At 44.0% G+C, this 20,075-nt stretch overlaps 1 protein-coding gene across 1 annotated transcript in view; it reads right to left on the bottom strand.

The window, feature by feature from the left end:
* Nucleotides 1–20,075, bottom strand: part of LOC126335508 (reversion-inducing cysteine-rich protein with Kazal motifs) — a 310,493-nt gene that overhangs the window by 45,017 nt on the left and 245,401 nt on the right. The window contains exons 4-7 of the mRNA XM_049998863.1: nt 18,571–18,607; nt 10,655–10,818; nt 5,812–6,010; nt 927–1,060 (exon numbers count right to left, since the gene is read on the bottom strand). Coding sequence (XP_049854820.1) covers nt 927–1,060; nt 5,812–6,010; nt 10,655–10,818; nt 18,571–18,607 — 534 coding nt within the window. The remainder of the gene's footprint in view (nt 1–926; nt 1,061–5,811; nt 6,011–10,654; nt 10,819–18,570; nt 18,608–20,075) is intronic.

The raw sequence follows: 20,075 nt of genomic DNA, 5'->3' as shown, positions 1-20,075 counted from the left end.
CAAAGCATTGAAGTTATGGCGCCGGCGCCTGCAACCAGGCACCCCTTCGGCAGGAAACGTGACTTTGTACGCTGATGGGCCATAGGCGAAACTCTCACAATGTTGTTTATTATTCATTGATCGCCATTGATTGCCAGAGCAGCCAGTGAAGAAGATGAAGCTAGCTGTTGCTCCGACGAATTCGATTATCTGTTCCCTTGATGGATGATACTGTTGTTTCGGACATGGGTTTCTATTGGAAGCTATAAAGGGCTAGAGGAGAAAAAGTGCGGACCGAGACCCGAGTCCGTAACCGTCACCCAGCAAGGCAACAGAGCATTGTATTCGTAGGAGACAAGACCTTTTCTACGCAGTAGCTACCTCAACCTTCTGCCATGGTGATCGTTGCAATCAGTCGCAACCACTGAATGGCAAACAACATTGCGAGGCTATCGCCTAACGTCCATTAACGTACAAAGTCATGTTTGCTGCCGAAGGGGTCCTCTAGTGGCAGGCGCCGGAGCTTGTAACTTCGACGCGTTGTACAGTCGTTGGACAAAGTTTCCGGACAGGAATTTCTGTCACCAATTTGCTCCTCAACCCATCCTCGAAAACCCCTCGAAGTTCGTCGTGTCTGTTAATAGGTTCAAGCCTATGCACAGCTGGAATCCCTCCAGTACACTTGTTCCACCATTACATGTCTTTTTTCGCCTACTCACCTATCATTCAGTGACCGGGATGTCGGAATGAGCCTATATGCATACCAAATAAATTAGTTGCTTTGATTACTTTCGAACACAAAAAGAGGCGAAAAGGTGAGTCACATAGTAGTCGCTAGGACTTGTTCATGATGAAATTTAGTCGTCAGTATTTGAGTTATAATAATTCTATTCCAACTGACACATTACTTTGACGGTTGAGAGCTACCCTCGCTGCAGTGCACTCACGTGGGGTAGCGGCTCGCCGCAGCCCGCCTCCTTCAGGCTGTCCACGATCTCGAGGCCCACGTTTTCGGTGCGCAGAATCCGCCGACAGGCATCGCGGCAGTCAGTCGTCGAGGCTCTGTCGCAGCAAGGAACGTCTGCGTATTAAAAAAAAAGAAGAGGTTGATTACTCACCGAACATGATCACAGGACCAAAAATTTAAAAATGCAATAGCAGGTGAATGTGTTGGTTTACATCAAATGTTCGTAACGTTAATTTTCGCTAATTGTTTAGTCTACAGTAGATATAGATTTGATAACAGTCATCCTAAGAAAGTACAATACGGTATTTAAAATTCGCCAAGAAGTTTCCCAGCTTTTGGTTAGAAGACAGTTGCGTGCCTGACAAAGGATAAGAGTCGGGGCGGGGAGAAGGATCGGAGAACAGACTGAATGTTGTTGTAGGCACCAGGTGCCTCACCGTAAAGCCATTCATCTTCTAGGGCCATAGTTCAAGAGATGTTTTCGAAAAGCGGACCATTGATTAAATATCGCCAAATTTCGAGGTGGCGAAATATTCGAGCGTGTATGGTGTATGGCCCGATTGGGGACTTGGGTTTGATACAGTTAATGTGATATTTTTATTTTACTACTTTTTACACTTAAAAATGAGTTAGTGTATAAGAGTTAGTTAATCAGTAGGTTGCGGGTTCCATTGATCAATCGCACGGTACGGTAGCCGTTATGATCCGATGTGGAACGTGTCAAGTGCACGTGAAATGCACATATGAAACAAGACTTTTTTAATATATATATATATATATATATATATATATATATATATATATATATATATATATTACCATACAGAGTTAAGGATTAATATTTCTATTTTTTACCCCACTCCCTTAAATGGCACAGAATGCATATACTATATTTATAGATTTATTTATTTCTATTCAAGAATTCATCCATGGTATAGTACGAGTTATCAAGGAGATATAATTTCAATTTATTTTTGAAGCTATTACTTCTGTCTGTCACACATTTTATTTCATCTGGTAATTTGTGGAAAATTTTTATAGCAACATATTTTATTCCTTCCTGTGCTAAAGATAGGTTGATAAAGGATAGTGTAAATCATTCTTTTTTCTGGCATTATAATCATAAATATCAGTGTTGTTTTTAAACTGGTCCATGTTGTAGAGAAAAAATTTCATTAGTGAGTAAATGTACTGGCAGGCTGTTGTAAGAATTCCCAATCTTTTAAAAAGATGTCTACAAGATGTGCTACTATGAACACCACACGTCATTCTAACCACTTTCTTTTGAGCAGTGAATAGTTTTTGTCTAAATGTTGAATTACCCCAAAATATTGAATTTTCCAATTAAGATTCTCATCTTTGTGTACACCCAAAAACTTAGTACGATATTCCCTGTCTACTGACTTCTGTTCATGTGTTATATTTATTGAAGGAACTTTACTTTTTGCAGCAGAAAATTGGATGTACTGTGTTTTTTCAAAGTTGAGAGCAAGCCAATTTGTAGAAAACCAATTAATGACTTTTTCAGAGACCTTATTTGCACCATTTTCAATTGGAGTTTAAATCACTTGACGCATATAAGGAAACATTTTGCTTCCTGTTCTGTAGGTACGACTTAAACCACTCATATGCTGTTCCATTTATACCATAGAAAATGGTTCAAATGGCTCTGAGCACTATGGGACTCAACTGCTGTGGTCATCAGTCCCCTAGAACTTAGAAGCACTTAAACCTAACTAACCTAAGGACATCACACACACCCATGCCCGAGGCAGGATTCGAACCTGCTACCGTAGCAGCAGCGTGGCTCCGGACTGGAGCGCCTAGAACCGCACGGCCACCTCGACCGGCTTATACCATAGAACTGTAATTTCTGTAACATAATGTCATGGTTCACACAATCAAATGCTTTGGACAAGTCACAGAAGATTCCTATTGGTGGCATTTTACTATTTAAAGACTCTATTATGTGGACAGTGAAATTGTATATTGCTGTCTCGGTTGAACAGCATTTTTGAAATCCGAACTGCGATTTACTAAGTATCCCATTATTATTGAGATGGCTAACCACTCTTGAGTACACTACTTTCTCGAAGATTTTTGAAAATGCTGTAAGCAAGGATACTGGCCGTTAATTACTGACATCTGCGGGTGTCTCCCTTTTTGTAGAGAGTCCTGACAATGGCATATTTCAACCTATCTGGGAAAATACCCTTAGTTAATGATGCATTACTTATGCGACACAAAACATGAGCTGTAATTGCTCCACATTGTTTTAACATCTTATTAGAGATGTCATCTACTCCAACACATTTATTTTTCAAAGATTTAATAATTTTACTTATTTCACAAGAGGTTGTTAGGTGGAATTTAATCAGACCAATTTTATTTCAAAACAGGCTCTTCCATGTACTGCCTGTTTTTTTTTTCTTTTGAACTGTTCTCAACAATTTTTTCTCCTACACTTAAGAAATGGTTGTTAAATACATTATCTACTTGTGTACTCTAGGTTAGGATGGTCTCATTCTCCTTAATAGTAATACTACCTACTCAAGTGGTCACTTATATGAGAAGAGATCACAAATTAAGTTATATCCAGATTCATGGCTGCAATTGTTTAATCATTTCATGTGTTTGCTTTTACTTTATCATTATTCTTTCTCTCTCTTCCGGTGCCGAAGACATGGAGGCAAACATATACTACTTTTTCAAAGGTATCCGGATATTTGTTAGTGGAGATTAATATAGGAGTGTCTACCTCTCTTATTTATGACGACTTGAACGCTGCTGGGAACGCTTTCAATGAAGAATCTATTTTTCTGTGAAAGAATGGCAAACATTTTTCCTCGAGAGCCGAAACCAGAGAAGGTAGTGTTGTTGGACTCTGCGGGCTAGAGAGATGTCGACGTTCTTAATCCCAAACGTCATCATTCGGTTCAGGCCAGTCTATTTCAAGAATGCTACTGGTCACAAACGATTACCTCACAGACGATGCTTTGTGACAGACTGCACTGCCCATGTTCATTCAACAATCATCCTCTCTGAAATGTTCCTCAACTATACGCAATGCGCAATGCAGTAAAATGTGTTCATATCCTTCCACATTGAGCGTTTTCTTAAGCACAACAACGTGACTACAACATATTCACGAATAACAGTCCCGTATTCTAACACCACTCCTTCCATACTTTGCTGCTTGCACTACATATGCCGCTGGGTAAACTTCTCTAGGTTTTCGCAAAAACCAACCCTTCCATCGGATTTCTGGAGATATAGCGCGACTCATCACTCCAGATCGCTTGTTTCTAGTCTTTTATTGTCCAGAGACGCAGGTCTTTAAACCACCTCAAGTTTCACTTAGGGCTGTCTTCAGAAATGTGTGGCTTATCAGAATGTACTCCATCACTGTACCACTTTTATTTTAACTCTTTACGCACGGTCATTGTGTTACCTGGATCGCTGGTAGGCCTTTTGAACTGACGACTGATTCATTTTGCTGACTTCATGCGACTGTCTACAACCACCCACGGTCCCAGTCCGTCAGTACATTAGGTTTACACTCACCTCCCTTGCACTTGCACTGAGGTGACAAAAGTCGTGAGACACCTCCTAATATCGTGTCGGACTTCTTTTTCCACTCCTTAGTGCAGCAACTCGACATGGCATGGGCTCAGCCAGTCGTTGTAAGCCGCTGCAGAAATATTGAGCCATGTTACCTTCATAGCTGTCCATAATTGAGTATGTGTGCCCGGGGCAGGATTTTGTGCACGAACTGACCTCTCGATTGTATCCCATAAATGTTCGATAAGGTACACTTTGCGCGATCTGGGTGGCCAAATCATTCGGTAGAAGTGTACAGAATATTCTTCAAACGAAGCAAGAACATGAAACTTCCTGGCAGATTAAAACTGTGTGCCGGACGGAGACTCGAACTTGGGACCTTTGCCTTTCACGGGCAAGTGCTCTACCAACTGAGCTACCCAAGCACGACTCACGCCCCGTCCTCAGAGATTTACCACTGCCAGCACCTCGACTCCTACTTTCCAAACTTTACAGAAGCTCTCCTGCGAACTTTGCAGAACTAGCTCTCCTTTCTTTCATGAGTGATAGTGTTGTTAGACCTGTTCTTGCAACAGGAAGGTGGTGTGTTGCTCATACAGCATAATGGTCACGCACACACTGCCCGTAAAACCCAACTTTTTCTGCGAGACGTGTAGCAGCTTCCCTGGCAAGAACGATCTCTGAACGTGTCTCCAATTGAAGATGTGTCGGATATGATGCGACTCTTCAACCAACAACTCTTGCAGACCTACGTGAACAGGTCGATGAGGGGTGGTATAACGTATCCGAGGCCAGTGCAGTACTATCGACTGGATGCCAATGTCAGCGCCTGCACTGCCGCCAGTGGAGTCTACATCACGTACTACCTTGGAACTGCTTGCGCTATTAATCCGTAAATGTAATATCATATCATATACTCCATATGCACTTTTGCAACAATAAATCTTGAGTGAAATGGAAACATCTAAAAGGGTACACAAATTTTTTTCTGGCAATTTATGTAAGATATGAAAATGTATTGCTGAGTTACCATGCAAACACGATGATGTTAATTAAAAGGGTTGCGACCTAATAAACGTGTCTTTTTACAGCTGTGGAGCACGTAAAGATCAAGATTAGGCTTAAGCCAATGTTTCAAAATGTTAATGAAATACGACACGGTCACTGTACAGCAGAAATCAGCCACACCCTACAAGCTGCCGAGCAATCCGGATTGCGGCAGTTCTCGGACCTGATTTAAATTATTCAGGTAGTTGGGCTCAGATTGCATAGCAGTTAAAAAGAAGGCGACTGGCGGTACTCACAGTTTCTGGGGTCTATGGTGGGCGAGGCGGCGGCCTGCTGGCGGACGCAGGAGAGGACGCGCGGGCTGTGCTCGGCGCACGCGTCGTCCAGCAGCTCCTGCGGGGGCGCGTGGGCACCCACCCCCCTGGCGCGGAAGACGGCGCGGCAGGCCTCGCGACAGGCCGGCGTCCGCCCCGAGCCGCAGCACTCGTCCCCCGCCTGCAACACGGGCCGCCTCAGCGCCTCCGCACCTGCTGGCGTCTCTACGTCACCGCCGCACAAACCGTACAACTTGACTCACGCACGGAACAGGTCCCAGCCCACCAAGACTGTGTTCCGTGGCCTCTGGTCGAATCTGGGTGGCTCGCGAGACTGTACAGTTGAGCCAATCTATCGGCCTCTCGTCAAATCTGGGTGGCTTGCGAGACAGTGCAGTTGAGCAAGTCTATCGGCCTCTGGTCAAATCTGAGTGGCTCGCGAGACAGTGCAGTTGAGCCAGTCTATCGGCCTCTATTCAGTCTGGGTGGCTCGCGAGACAGTGCAGTTGAGCCAGTCTATCGGCCTCTGGTCAAATCTGGGTGGCTTGCGAGACAGTGCAGTTGAGCCAGTCTGTCGGCCTCTGGTCAAGTCTGGGTGGCTCACGAGACAGTGCAGTTGAGCCAGTCTATCCGCCTCTGGTCGAATCTGGGTGGCTCGCGAGACAGTGAATTTGTGTCTATCGGCCTCTGGTCGAGTTTGGGTGGCTCGCGAGACAGTGCATTTGAGCCAGTCTATCGGCCTCTGGTCGAGTCTGGGTTTCTCGCGAGACAGTGCAGTTGAGCCAGTCTATCGGCCTCTGGTCGAATCTGGGTTTCTCGCGAGACAGTGCAGTTGAGCCAGTCTATCGGCCTCTGATCAAGTCTGGGTGGCTCGCGAGACAATTCAGTTGAGCCAGTCTATGACAAACAGTAAACAGTCGCGGAACACTACAGGGCAGAAAACTGAAATATTTGACAGTTGCAGCGATTCTAATGCTCTGAGCAGCTAGGCTGTAATAGAAAAAGAACGGTGTGTTAAAACTGAGAAATTTCTTCTTTTTAATGCTGTTATTTCCTTCATACTCAGTCACTAAATGCGGCAGCGATTCCTCCAACACGAATAAAAAATGTAATTAAACTAACGACACACTACCTATTAATGTTGACATCTGTTATGTGCAAGGGTTGGAACTTAAATAGTGGAAAGTACTTATTCACAACCCATGCAAAAGAGTTCCATGTTTGCACCTGTTACTGTCCTTCAAAGAAGTCACCAGCATTGTGTAGAATCCCGTTCCAGCGATGTGGAACGTGTAGTATACCGGTAGCTGAGCCTGTTCCGTTGATGGGACGAATCGAGCGGTCTACTACCTGTCGAATCTCTGGAACACTTATGAAGCGAATGTTACGTGGCACTACACTTTACCAATTTAATATTCTCCATTATTTTCAGTTACAAAACCTGACAACCTAAGGCTCCACTGCCGCCACGTCAAAATCACATTTGTGGTGACCTTAAGTTTGCAATCAGATGCAAGGCACTCCCCAGTACGGTAGCCATGTGCTGCTGGTCCGCTGTTTGAGTCGGGGGGCGTGGGGGGGGGGGGGGGGGGGAGGACGAACGCTCAGCTCACCAGCCCAGTGGGACCGGCGGTCTAGCTCGTGGCGTGCTGAGCAGGTTGGAACTTAGGACTGTGCACAGCTCTACACTGAACTTTTCGGTCTGTTTGAGCGTTTCTGTTCCAATAGTTTGAAATCAGAGAGTCTTCAAAATGGTTCAAATGGCTCTGAGCACTATGGGACTTAACATCTAAGGCCATCAGTCCCCTAGAACTTAGAACTACTTAAACCTAACTAACCTAAGGACATCACACACATCCATGCCCGAGGCAGGATTCGAACCTGCGACCGGAAAGGTCACGCGGATCCATACTGTAGCGCCTAGAACCGCTCGGCAGTAAGTCTTCCTATCATCAGTGCGGACTGCCCAACATGCCAACAAGGCATTGTGTCCCCCTCACAGCTGCGTAACTCGACGTAACAACAGTGATCATCAGGACATCCTAAACGATAGGGACCGGACACGAGTGTTACTTCTTGTCAACGACAGTCGGCCTCGATTCCGACGAACTGCTGCTGTAAGTAACTAAAGCTCGATACCAAACAGTTTCTGAGAGTTCTTTAATAGCTAATCTCACACAAAGGACAATTGGAGTAGAATGTCTTGTACACTCATTGCGACACAAATCTTTACGTCTTCAATGGGCCAACAACCCAGAAACTAGACAGTAACAGATTGGAGCCGTGTTGTGCAGTCCGGTAAATGGCGACAGTGTCTCATTTCAAATGATACAAGGCATTTTTATGAAGTTTATTCACAGATGTGGAATCTTTCTGACGTTAGCTGCATAAGTAGAGAGATATTACCTACCTATGACACACGAAAATTTGTGCTGGACAGGAACTCAAACTCAGAATTATCACTTGTCGTGAGCGGTGACCTCAACCATTTCGATTATCGAAGCATGCTTCCAAAGCCACAGGAACTTCCGTATGACATACTGTACGATCCCAAAGCTCACAATTTTACTTCAGACATTGTAAAAAAATAATTATTGCAAGTCTCAACAGTCAAAAGACGATTGTAACAGTATGGTGGATTACGTTTGTCTCCTTTAAACTCTGTAGCAGGCACCCAAGAAAATTTGCGAGCGATGGGGTTGTGTACAGTATGTCATATGGAAGACTGAATCGGTCCTGAAAATTTGCTCAGATAGCCGAAGTATATAATGCAACCGCTCAGTACAAGTGGGAAATCCAGATTAAAGTCCCGGTCCATCGGAAGTTTTCATGTGTCACCAATACGCTTCACCTTACCTACGGTTCTGTAATGTTTTGCGGCTATTTTCGTACCACGAGTTGAGAACACTCATTCAGGTTGCCGTGGACGAAAACTGGGAAGTTTATTTCAACATTCTCTGTGACCAAGGGTAACCTTTTCTTCTACATTTTCATCTTGGATGTGGACATTCATTTCTTCCAAACTGACACCAGCTGTGTTCACAGGGATGCAAGTGTATGTGCATGGCTTTACGAACATTCAGACATCCCGTACGACGCCGACTGGTTCGCTATATGGCTGAGAACTACACTACTGGCCATTAAAATTGCTACACCACAAAGATGACGTGCTACAAACGCGAATTTTAACCGACAGGAAGAAGATGCTGTGATATGCAAATGATTAGCTTTTCAGAGCATTCACACAAGCCTGGCGCCGGTGGCGACACCTAGAACGTGCTGACATGAGGGAAGTTTCCAACCGATTTCTCATACACAAACAGCAGTTGACCGGCGTTGTCTGGTGAAACGTTGTTGTGATGGCTCTTGTAAGGAGGAGAAATGTGTACCATCACATTTCCGACTTTGATTAAGGTCGGATTGTAGCCTATCGAGATTGTGGTTTGTCGTATCGCGTCATTCCTGCTCGCGTTGGTCGAGATCCAATGACTGTTAGCTGAATATGGACTCGGTGAGTTCAGGAGGGTAATACGGAACACCGTGCTGGATCCCAACGGCCTCGTATCACTAGTAGTCGAGATGACAGGCATCTTATCCGCATGGCTGTAACGGATCGTGCAGCCACGTCTCGTTCCCTGAGTCAACAGATGGGGACGTTTGCAAGACAACAACCATCTGCACGAACAGTTCGACGGCGATTGCAACAGCATAGACCATGGCTGCGGTTACCGTTGACAGGAGCGCCTGCGTGGTGTACTCAACGGCGAACCTGAGTGCACGAATGGCAAAACGTCATTTTCTTCGGACGAATCCAGGTTGTGTTTACAGCATCATGACGGTCGCATCCCTGTATGGCGACATCGTGGTGAACGCACATTTGAAGCGTGCATTCGTCATCGCCATACTGGCGTATCACCCGGGGTGATGGTGTAGGGTGTCATTGGTTACACGTCTCCATCACCGCTTGTACGTATTGACGGCACTTTGAACAGTGGACGTTACATTTAAGACGTGTTACGACCCGTGGCTCTACCCTTCATTCGATCCCTGCGAAACCCAATATTTCAGGAGGATAATGCACGAGCGAATGTTGCAGGTACTGTACGGACGCTTCTGGATACAGAAAATGTTCGACTGCTGCCCTGGCCAGCACATTCTCTAGATCTTTCACCAATTGAAAACGTCTGGTCAATGGTGGCAAGCCAACTGGCTCGTCGCAATACGCCAGTCACTAGTCTTGATGAACTGTGGTATCGTGTTGAAGTTGCATAGGCAGCTGTACCTGTACACGCCATCCAAGCTCTGTTTGACTCAATGCCCAGGCGTATCAAGGCCGTCATTACGGCCGGAGGTGATTGTTCTGGGTTATGATTTCTCATGATCTATGCACCCAAATTGCGTGAAAATGTAATCACATGTGAGTTCTAGTATAATATATTTGTCCAATGAATACCCGTTATCAGCTGCATTTCGTCTTGGTGTAGCATTTTAATAGCCAGTAGTGTATTTGGAAAAGAGGTCGAAAAGTAACAGTCAACAACCCTCTATCTCTACAGAGTCTAATCACGTATGGATGACTTCAGCTGTATATGATATACCTAAAAAAAAACTAGTAGTCACCGAATTCAGGGCAGTATTAAAGCTTTGAGGCCAAGTTACAAGGTATTTGCGTTATATTTCTCCGGGAGGGTAACCAATTTTTTAGTCCAGTGTTTACATAAGTGTATGTGACACTTGTCACGGGATCGGACAGTTGCTGACGTGCAGCTGTGCATAACTGAGCCGTTGTGGGGCAGAGAGTGACTGTGGCGAGACGCGTGAGTACCTTCTGGATGTCGAGGCAGGAGTAGAAGGAGATCTCGTCGCTGTAGCGGCAGGCGGCGGTGACGTCAGCGCGCGAGGAGGCGGCGAGGCAGGCCTGCTGGCACAGCGGCGACTGCGGCAGCGCGCAGCAGCTGCGACCCGGCCACTGGTCCGCGCGGCGCGCCTCTGTCCGGCAACACGTGTTCTCTTGTTTAGTGTCATTCATCCCCCTCGCCCTGTGTGGGCGGCATGTTAAGTGTATTGACAAGATGAAGAAAGCACTAAATTAAAAGCTGAGTTATTTACAATAAAATTTTTAAAAAAATTGTAGAGCTAACATTAATGTAACGTTTAATATGAATAAACTCGATTTCCTTCGTTTTTAATTTAAAACTATAGCAACAAATAAGTATAACGAAAGCAAGAAGGATATATTTAAAACATTTAAAACACGATATGGCACACTGATCTGAAAAAGAAGCTTGGAAGACATGCCTTGGGAATTTTTGTTGTTGGAGCGAAAAAGCGCAGGGTGTTGAGTACGGTAGAAGGGTGAGGGTATAAGTATGAAGGATTGGTGAGTAGTATCGATGGAGAAAGAGTATATGGAAGATAGGAAGGGACGGTTACATGAAAGTGAAGGAAACGCCATAATATCGATGCAGAAAGAGAATATGAAAGACAGAAAGGAAGGGTTATGTGAGTGTCTGTAAGACTTTGAAGTGAAGGCAAAAACGGGTTAGGGAAAGATGGGCGGAAATTGATAGGGAAAGATCTGATAAAATGGGATTGGGGGAGGGGGGTATATACAGGGTATTACAAAATGGTATGGCCAAACTTTCAGGAAACATTCCTCACACACAAAGAAATAAAATATGTTATGTGGACATGTGTCCCGAAATGCTTACTTTCCATGTTAGAGCTCATTTTATTACTTCTCGTCAAATCTCATTAATCATGGAATGCAAACACCCATTTGCACTGAAATGAGGATTGACACATTGTTGGATGAACTATTCGCAGAAGTGTACCCGTGGAGGCCAATCAGCTCCTGTTAGTGCCTGCACACGCTGTACATGGTACGGAAACAACTGGTTCTCCCTTAGCACTCTCCATACAGTGACGTGGTCAAATTACTTTGTACAGCAGCAACTTCTCTGTTGCTGACATTAGGGTTATTCCACGAAGAATTGCCTCGTCCGTTGCAGGTGTACTCGTCGTTCTAGGTCTTCCCCAGTCGCGAGTCATAGGCTGGAATGTTCCGTGCTCCCTAAGACGCCGATCAATTGCTTCGAACGTCTTCCTGTCGGGACACCTTCGTTCTGGAAATCTGTCTCTATACAAACGTACCGCGCCACGGCTATTGCCCCGTGCTAATCCATACTTCAAATGGGCATCTGCCAACTCCTCATTGGTAAACATTGCAATGACTGCAAAACCACGTTCGTGATGAACACTAACCTGTTGATGCTACGTACAGATATGCTTGATGCTAGTACTGTAGAGCAATGCGTTGTATGTCAACACAAGCACTGAAGTCAACATTACCTTCATTCAACTGGGCCAACTGACGAAACTAAAATGAGCTCCAACATGGAAATTAAGCGTTTCCGGACACATGTCCACATAACATCTTTTCTTTATTTGTGTGTGAGGAATGTTTCCTGATAGTTTGCCCGTACCTTTTTGTAACACCCTGTATACTCGGTAGGATGGGTAAACGTCGGGGCGTTTGAGGATGGTAAAGGTTGTTCGAAAGTGTTCAGTATGAATGAGGAGAGGTGAAAATTTGATGAGATGATAAAGGATGCATGTGGTACAAGATAAAAGCATGTGGAGGGCATAAGGCAGATGTGTCCGAAAAAAGGTTATTTAGGTGTGGAAGATACCAATATCGTGCGTTCACCCCATTTGTCAAGTCTTTTAGCAATAATCTCATCTAGAAAACAACAGTAACATTCACAGGTATAATACTTGAAGAAAAAATGAACTACACTATACTTCACCTATCCTTAGTGTAGCACCCTACTGTGCTACAACGCAATAAAAATCTTTAAGCAAGTATCTTTGAGTGTGCGCGCAGGTCTGTGTGTGTGTGTGTGTGTGTGTGTGTGTGTGTGAGAGAGAGAGAGAGAGAGAGAGAGAGAGAGAGAGTGCTGTGTTTACGAAAGAGAGAGAGAGAAACTGAATAAATTAAGATTAAATCGCTGCATCTAAAGAAGAAAAATACATGAGCAGTGCAGCAGAATGGTCAGCATCCTGTCACATTTCCTGCTGAGTAGAAGTACGATAATATCACGGTGAGAGGTCGCAGTGATGACCATGAAACTTTAACAAAATGTCAAACTAATGCCAATAGTCACTGTGAGCGCCCACACACTGACACCAAAGGTCGTTGTTACAGACAGCAAGTACTTCGATAAAATAACACAAAAGTGGTACAAGTACCAAAAATAAAGTTCTGACACAAATGAACCAAACAACATTTATCAGTGGTAAAAATTAAGAAACAAACGCTCAATTAGTGGAATAGACGCTTAATGCTAAGGATCCGCGAAAGACGTACTATTAACTTCTTGAGAGACGACACTACAGTTCTTATCACATTGCGACAACTTTCAATGGAACAATGAGAACGAGATTCAGCATTCTACGTAGCACTTCTTTGGTACATTTTACAGTACGTGTCTACTGCATGCTCTCCACTCGCCTTTGTCCTCTGCTTCTCCCTTAATACACTCGCAGCTTTTCTACGTCATCCAGTATTCCAACTTTTCTTTTTACCCTCCCTCTCTCCTCTGCGATCTTGCGTTGCAGTTCCTGCGACGCATACGTCCCAGCCGTTTCCCTCACTGTCGCCATTCCGTCAGTTCTGTTTCCTCCACTACTCTTAGAAGTATACTTTTACATCGTGACTCTAGGCAGGAAAATCGATTTCAGGAACGTTATTGTCCATAAACTACAGCTTCACCATATGCTGCTTTATGAAAGCGGACATCGTCATGCTGATACAATCATCGTCTGCGAACTGCTCCTCTGCTATACGCACTACACAATGCTGTAAATGTTTTCATGTCCTTCGGTATTAAGCTTTTTTTTAAGCACTCTAAACGGACAACACCCTAACAACGGAGGCCTCCCATCCCGTGACACTACCCCCTGTGTACTTCACTGTTGGCATTACTCCTTATGGCACGCAATGATCACCGTACATTTGCCGAACCTTAAACCTTCCATCGAACTGCTACATGGTATAGCGTGATTCAGTACTCCAAATGACTCGTTTCCAGTCACCCATTGTTCAGCGGCCGTCGCTCTTTATACCACATCAAGCATCGCTTACACTACACAAACAAGTAGCTTACGAGGAACTGCTCAACCGTTCTACCTCATTCTTTGCAACACCCTAGGCATACTTATTTTACTGGCTAGACGGCTGCTATCACTTCGGAACTCAAGAGCGATTCCTTCCTCTGACTTCATACGATTTTATACTGCCACCTCGCGCGCTGCTCGACGCTCTCTGACTGTCAATACATGACTACTGTCTGATCTTGGTTTAGCTGTCGTCCTTCCTTCGCGTGCCCAGCTCCAAATTGGCACCTGCAGAAGCGTTGAAGTGCTCCTAATGCACTTCTTACGTGGCATCCTATGAATTATTCATGTTTGAAGTCATTTGGCTCTCCCCAACGGCCAGTTTTGCTGTTACTGCTTCTCTACCGACAACAACACATTCCCCGTCTCCTTTTATACTGGCGTCTGCCTCTCATGTCATCTAGTGGTCTATTCCATATTACACACAGATATCTGGATATTTAGATAGCACAGCGTATTTCCTCGTTCGTCATCCTTCAAGCTACTTCACTTTTAGATTCTTTCTCCCCAACCGCATTTCTCAATTACCCAAGTATTTTTTTGCTGTTTTGGACTACCCATGATTCCCTGCAGTACGGGGCTACAATCCAGACAAAAAATTTGACGACGTATTCCTGATACTTAGATATCGGTAACTGAAGCTCTCGATAGCAGACCTCGGCTTGAATCGGTGACGTGATAATGACGTGGCGTGAAGTTACGTGTGCACTAACAGTAGTAGAACACTATCGGCATTTGCCGTTGTTGTTGTGGTCTTCAGTCCAGAGACTGGTTTGATACAGCTCTTCTCGCTACTCTATCCTGTGCAAGCTTCTTCATCTACCAGCCTTCTGAATCTGCTTACTGTATTCCTCTCTTGGTCTCCCTCTCTACGGTTTTTAACCTCCACGCTGCCCTCCAATACTAAATCAGTGATCCCTTGGTGCCTCAGAACATGTCCTACCAACCGATCCCTTCTTCTAGTCAAGCTGTGCCACAAACTCCTCTTCTCCCCAGTCCTATTCAATAGCTCCTCATTAGTTATGTGATCTACCCACCTAATCTTCAGCATCCTTCTGTAGCACCACATTTCCAAAGCTTCTATTCTCTTCTTGTCTAAACTATATATCGTCCACGTTTCACTTCCATTATAGCTACACTCCATACAAATACTTTCAGAAACTTAAATCTACACTCGATGTCAACAAATTTCTCTTCTTCAGAAACGCTTTCTTTGCCATTGCCAGTCTACATTTTATATCCTCTCTACTTCGGCCATCATCAGATTATGCTTATATACTACCTTTCAGAATGTACATTGTCGACTGTAGACTGTAGCATAACCCAAAGTTTACGTTAAGTTAGAAGGTAATAGTTAGGTTAGATGTTGAGGAAAAACCAATTAACATGAATATGATACCACCAAATGTGAGGAGGAATGCCCATTTATCTGCATCGTATCCCGAGGTCTATTTCAGGTTGAAAGATAACACAGTGGCTATGAAAGGGCGAAGCCAACTACGTGCTCATGACAATAATTGTAATACTTGTTAGGGCACATATTTTTCATTATTTGGATTCAGATGAGTAATTTATGTCCGTCATTTTATTGATAGGTGAAAACAGACGCGTACTATGAAGAGGATTCAATATTTCCCAGCAACTCAAAGAGAAATAAGTAAGGATTGATACTGACTGTGCTGTGTCCCAGATACAAACTAACGCATGGAAAGACGGAATTAATTACTACTTTGAAGATTTATTCTGAAAGGAAGGTGAAACATAACTCAGCGTAATTACTCGTGTGCAGGTCCGCAGACAAAGTTCATCTCCCGTAAACACTATCACAGTGAGAGCGTCGCGACTGAGAGGAGACCTGCTCCATTCTCCAGGAGGCCCACCAGACAACACCGCTTCCGGGCCATGACGACGCGACTTAATCACTACCAGCCGATGTGGCCGAGCGGTTCTAGGCACTTCAGTCTGGAACCGCGCGACCGTTACGGTCGCAGGTTCGAATCCTGCCTCGGGCATGGATGTGTGTGATGTATTAGGTTAGTTAGGTTTAAGTAGTTCTAAGTTCTAGGGAACAGATGACCTTAGATGTTAAGTTCCATAGTGCTCAGAGCCTTTTTTGAACTTAATCACTTGGGGCTGAAACCTGATTGGCTCCGTGAACTCCAGCGGTATCACTGCTGCTTCTCTTGTGGCGCACCCACTTTGTGAACTTTGAAGTATGCCGCGCTACTGCCAAATCAGATGGCTCCAAGCACTATGGGACTTAACTTCTAAGGTCATCAGTCCCCTAGAACTTAGAACTACTTAAACCGAACTAACCTAAGGACATAACACACATCCATGCCCAACGCAGGATTCGAACCTGCGACCGTAGCGGTAGCGCGGTTCCAGACTGTAGCCCTAGACTTAGAACCACTTAAACCTAACTAACCTAATGACATCGCGCACGTCCATGCCCGAGGCAGGATTCGAACCTGCGACCGTAGCGGTAGCGCGGTTCCAGACTGTAGCCCTAGACTTAGAACCACTTAAACCTAACTAACCTAATGACATCGCGCACGTCCATGCCCGAGGCAGGATTCGAACCTGCGACCGTAGCGGTAGCGCGGTTCCAGACTGTAGCCCTAGACTTAGAACCACTTAAACCTAACTAACCTAATGACATCGCGCACGTCCATGCCCGAGGCAGGATTCGAACCTGCGACCGTAGCAGCAGCTCGGTTCCTGACTGAAGCGCCTAGAGCCGCTCGGTCACAGCGGCCGGTGTGCTACTGTCACTGGAGCGTTGGCACACAGTGCTCGAGAAGGCGGTGGTCGTGTATTTGTGGTGACAGCGCTGTGTTAACGCACAGCACAGCAGACTGTATACTAAAAACACTGGTAGCCGATCACTGCTAAGGTGCGTGTAAGGTTTTTATACTTGTCAAGTTAAATCTGCGCGCTAAACCGAGACTGCTGAGCGTTACGTTGTCTCAGCTGCGATACCCGAAAAAGTCTTGCGGCCTCCTCAGAATCTGAACCTACAATATTACGAACCAATGTGGATTAAGATGAAACTACGAGATCGCTAGAAAAATTTCGTTAAAAATTCCTTCCGATGACAACTTCGTTTCTGTTTGGGACTTGATTATAAACTAAGAACTGAAGTTCCGCCAACTGTCGTCGAGAAAAGATTACTAGACTAAGATCGTAAGTCTGAAGAATATACGATGCGCTTCCGTATACGCAATCGCTGTATCTACTTTAGTTTCCCATTACTGTAATAAGCACAACCAACACTCTGGAAGAATATCTCAACATGGACCATCTCACCTTGTATCTTTAATTTGTAATAACAGAAGTATCTGAGCCAGCTACGGGTTATTTTAAAAACCGGGTGTCCCTAGAGGAATGATCAGTTGTCAAGGAGGTGACAGGAACGATCATCCTAAGCAACTGGCTGGGAAATGCGTATTTTAAGAGCTTTCAGTAGAACACATTTGTTTCACTGTCTCGAAGATAAAGATGTGCTCATAGTTCTTGAAGTATGAATTTTAGAGCCCATGTCTACCAGACCTTTTTTGCTTGGAATGGTTGTTCCTGTTATACGCCTGAGTACTAACCATTCCTCCTGGGACACCATGTATAATTATGTTTTTTTTAACGCTATTCATCAGATGTAGATGTGAGAGATAGTAGGTTACTTGCAGTAAGAAAAATCTGAGTGGTGAAAAGTCATGGCAAGGCACTGTGACGCGAGTTGGTATTTGCTGTTGAAGCCTATGCGACATATTCATCCATTACTTTCCTGGTAGAAACCAGGATTCTGAGGCCCTGCATTCAATTCGGTGGTCCGTTGCTCGCTCCTTTGTGGAGCGCACGCCAAACACTTGTGGTCGTACCATGCAGTGGTGTACGCGTGAGGAAATACAGATTGGGCGACGTTGTAGGTCTACAGTGGACATCGTTGACATTGGAAACCAGAACTATTGAAACTTTCATGATATTCTGTCACCCATGGGTCATGCACCAATTATCCGTCCGCGTTCAAAGCCGGTTAACTCGCAACCTACTGCCATGTTCACAACACGTCTGCTTGTAACCCACTGTTCAGTTTATTTCGAACAAGTAGTTTTCCAATGACAAACAGGACAGCACAATTTTCACCTCCACTGACAGGTGCAAACAGCACTGCGCCGGCACACTTCTACATGACATGTGACATCTTGCCCAATCATTTCTTCACATTGTGTAACTCCAAACACTGCTATTCCACTTGTCATTTAAAAAGCTATCGTGAGATTTGAATAAAATACATCATACAATTTTCATTAAAAACGGACATTATTTCAATATCTTTGAAGAAAAGTAGAAAAAACATTAAAAATCTTATCTAACTGAGAATTTCTGCTTATCAAAAACGTTCTTACTATATTCTGAACAATTTTCGAGCTATTAGCAGTTTCCACGTTACATAGAACACGCTGCTCCAGAAAAACAATTATTCACGTTTTGTTTTGAGTTCTACATTGGTTTCTGTCTCATTATATGATTTATAATAGGAATGACACGTAGTGCAAGACTCACCTTCGAATGTCCTGTTAAGGCACTCCCAGAAATGACCCTGAAAACGAAAATAACATCTATTACACAACAAAACAGATTTTGCACTTCTTATTTGATCAATTATGTGTCATCAAGTTGCGTAAAAATTACAATTTCTGCAGTTTCTGCACATGTATGAAATAAAATATTTTATATGTCTCAGATTTGGCTGAATTCCAGACTTTAAAGACTCATGTTAGGTATAACTTATTATAGATTATCTTCCTGATTATTGACTAATCAAGTGTCAGCAGATTAAAAAATTTTGGAGTATTTCGCTTTGGTTGTTATGTGAATGATGATTAAGCTTTTTGTCCCCCTGTTATTTAAGTTCTGGAGAAGTTTCACCAAGTACATAAGTCAATGTTTGTTCCAGTAACTATACTGTTTTGTTGTATCATCAAATCACATTCTGACAGGCAAGTATTTGATATAATAGGCCTGCTGCGTTGTTTTCAATTCCACCTTCTAAATCAGCCATGGACAGATTAACTGAAATACGAGACAAAATTCTGTTTTGATGTCTGTTAGCAGGTGTAAGCTGAACCCCATAACACTACTGTATGTGCAGTACTTTTATGTGATTTATCGGTGGCCTGTTATATATCACAAAAAAGGAATAGAAAAATGGAATGAATATTAGAGAATACTAGAGATTCAAGAAACTGTAAACACCTGCAGTAATGGGCACCAAATTTATTCAAATAAAAACGAAGACTAAACTATCACCCAACTTAGAAATTTATAAATTATGTGACGTAGCGTCACTTTCATAGTGTCGATTAAATGACTAATAATTCTAAAAAACAGGACAAGGTTACACTAATTGTATTATATAGAGTGATTCATATCAACGCTTAAAGATCCGCGAAGTTGGTAGATGGCGCTGAGTCAGGTAATTTAACGCAAGACACAAGGGGTAGCAAACATCGGGAAACACCCAAAAGGTGGATGACAAACGGTGAACATGCGAAGCCTCGAGATGTATTTAGCCGTACGTGCACTGTCTGGGCTTAATGGTCCGTCGCATCTGACCATTCCAACCCAAGTATTCACGTCGGGGTGTCTCCGGGCGTACGTGCCCAACTATAGCGAGTGAGGATCAGGGCTGAAAGCCTTTCTCTCATTGGGTTGGACAACTATGTGTTTAATTTGAGGTAATATTTATTACGTTATTTATTGGTCTTCCGGTCCACTCTAGTTTTTGTAAAGTACACTACAACAAAAAATTGGCACACTGCGTCACAAGTAAATGAGTATGAGCTTCCGAACTGCATCGCTACCAGTAAATGGCTTTACTAACTAAAGTATGTAAGCAAAAAAGAAGGGGCAAAAGGAGAGGAACGCAAAACAAAAACAGCTTTCCCCTGGTTACAGAGAGGACAGTAATATTGTAACTTCTACGTTTATAGTAGAGGTGTGCGTCACTGCCCCCTACCTGCGAAGGTACGATCGACAAGCCCGTAGGCTGCACGTGCGGCGAGGTA

This window comes from Schistocerca gregaria, chromosome 2, assembly GCF_023897955.1.
Source record: "Schistocerca gregaria isolate iqSchGreg1 chromosome 2, iqSchGreg1.2, whole genome shotgun sequence".
NCBI lineage: Eukaryota > Metazoa > Arthropoda > Insecta > Orthoptera > Acrididae > Schistocerca > Schistocerca gregaria.
Note: the sequence above shows the minus strand (reverse complement) of the source record. Positions and strands in the feature narration are given on the sequence as shown.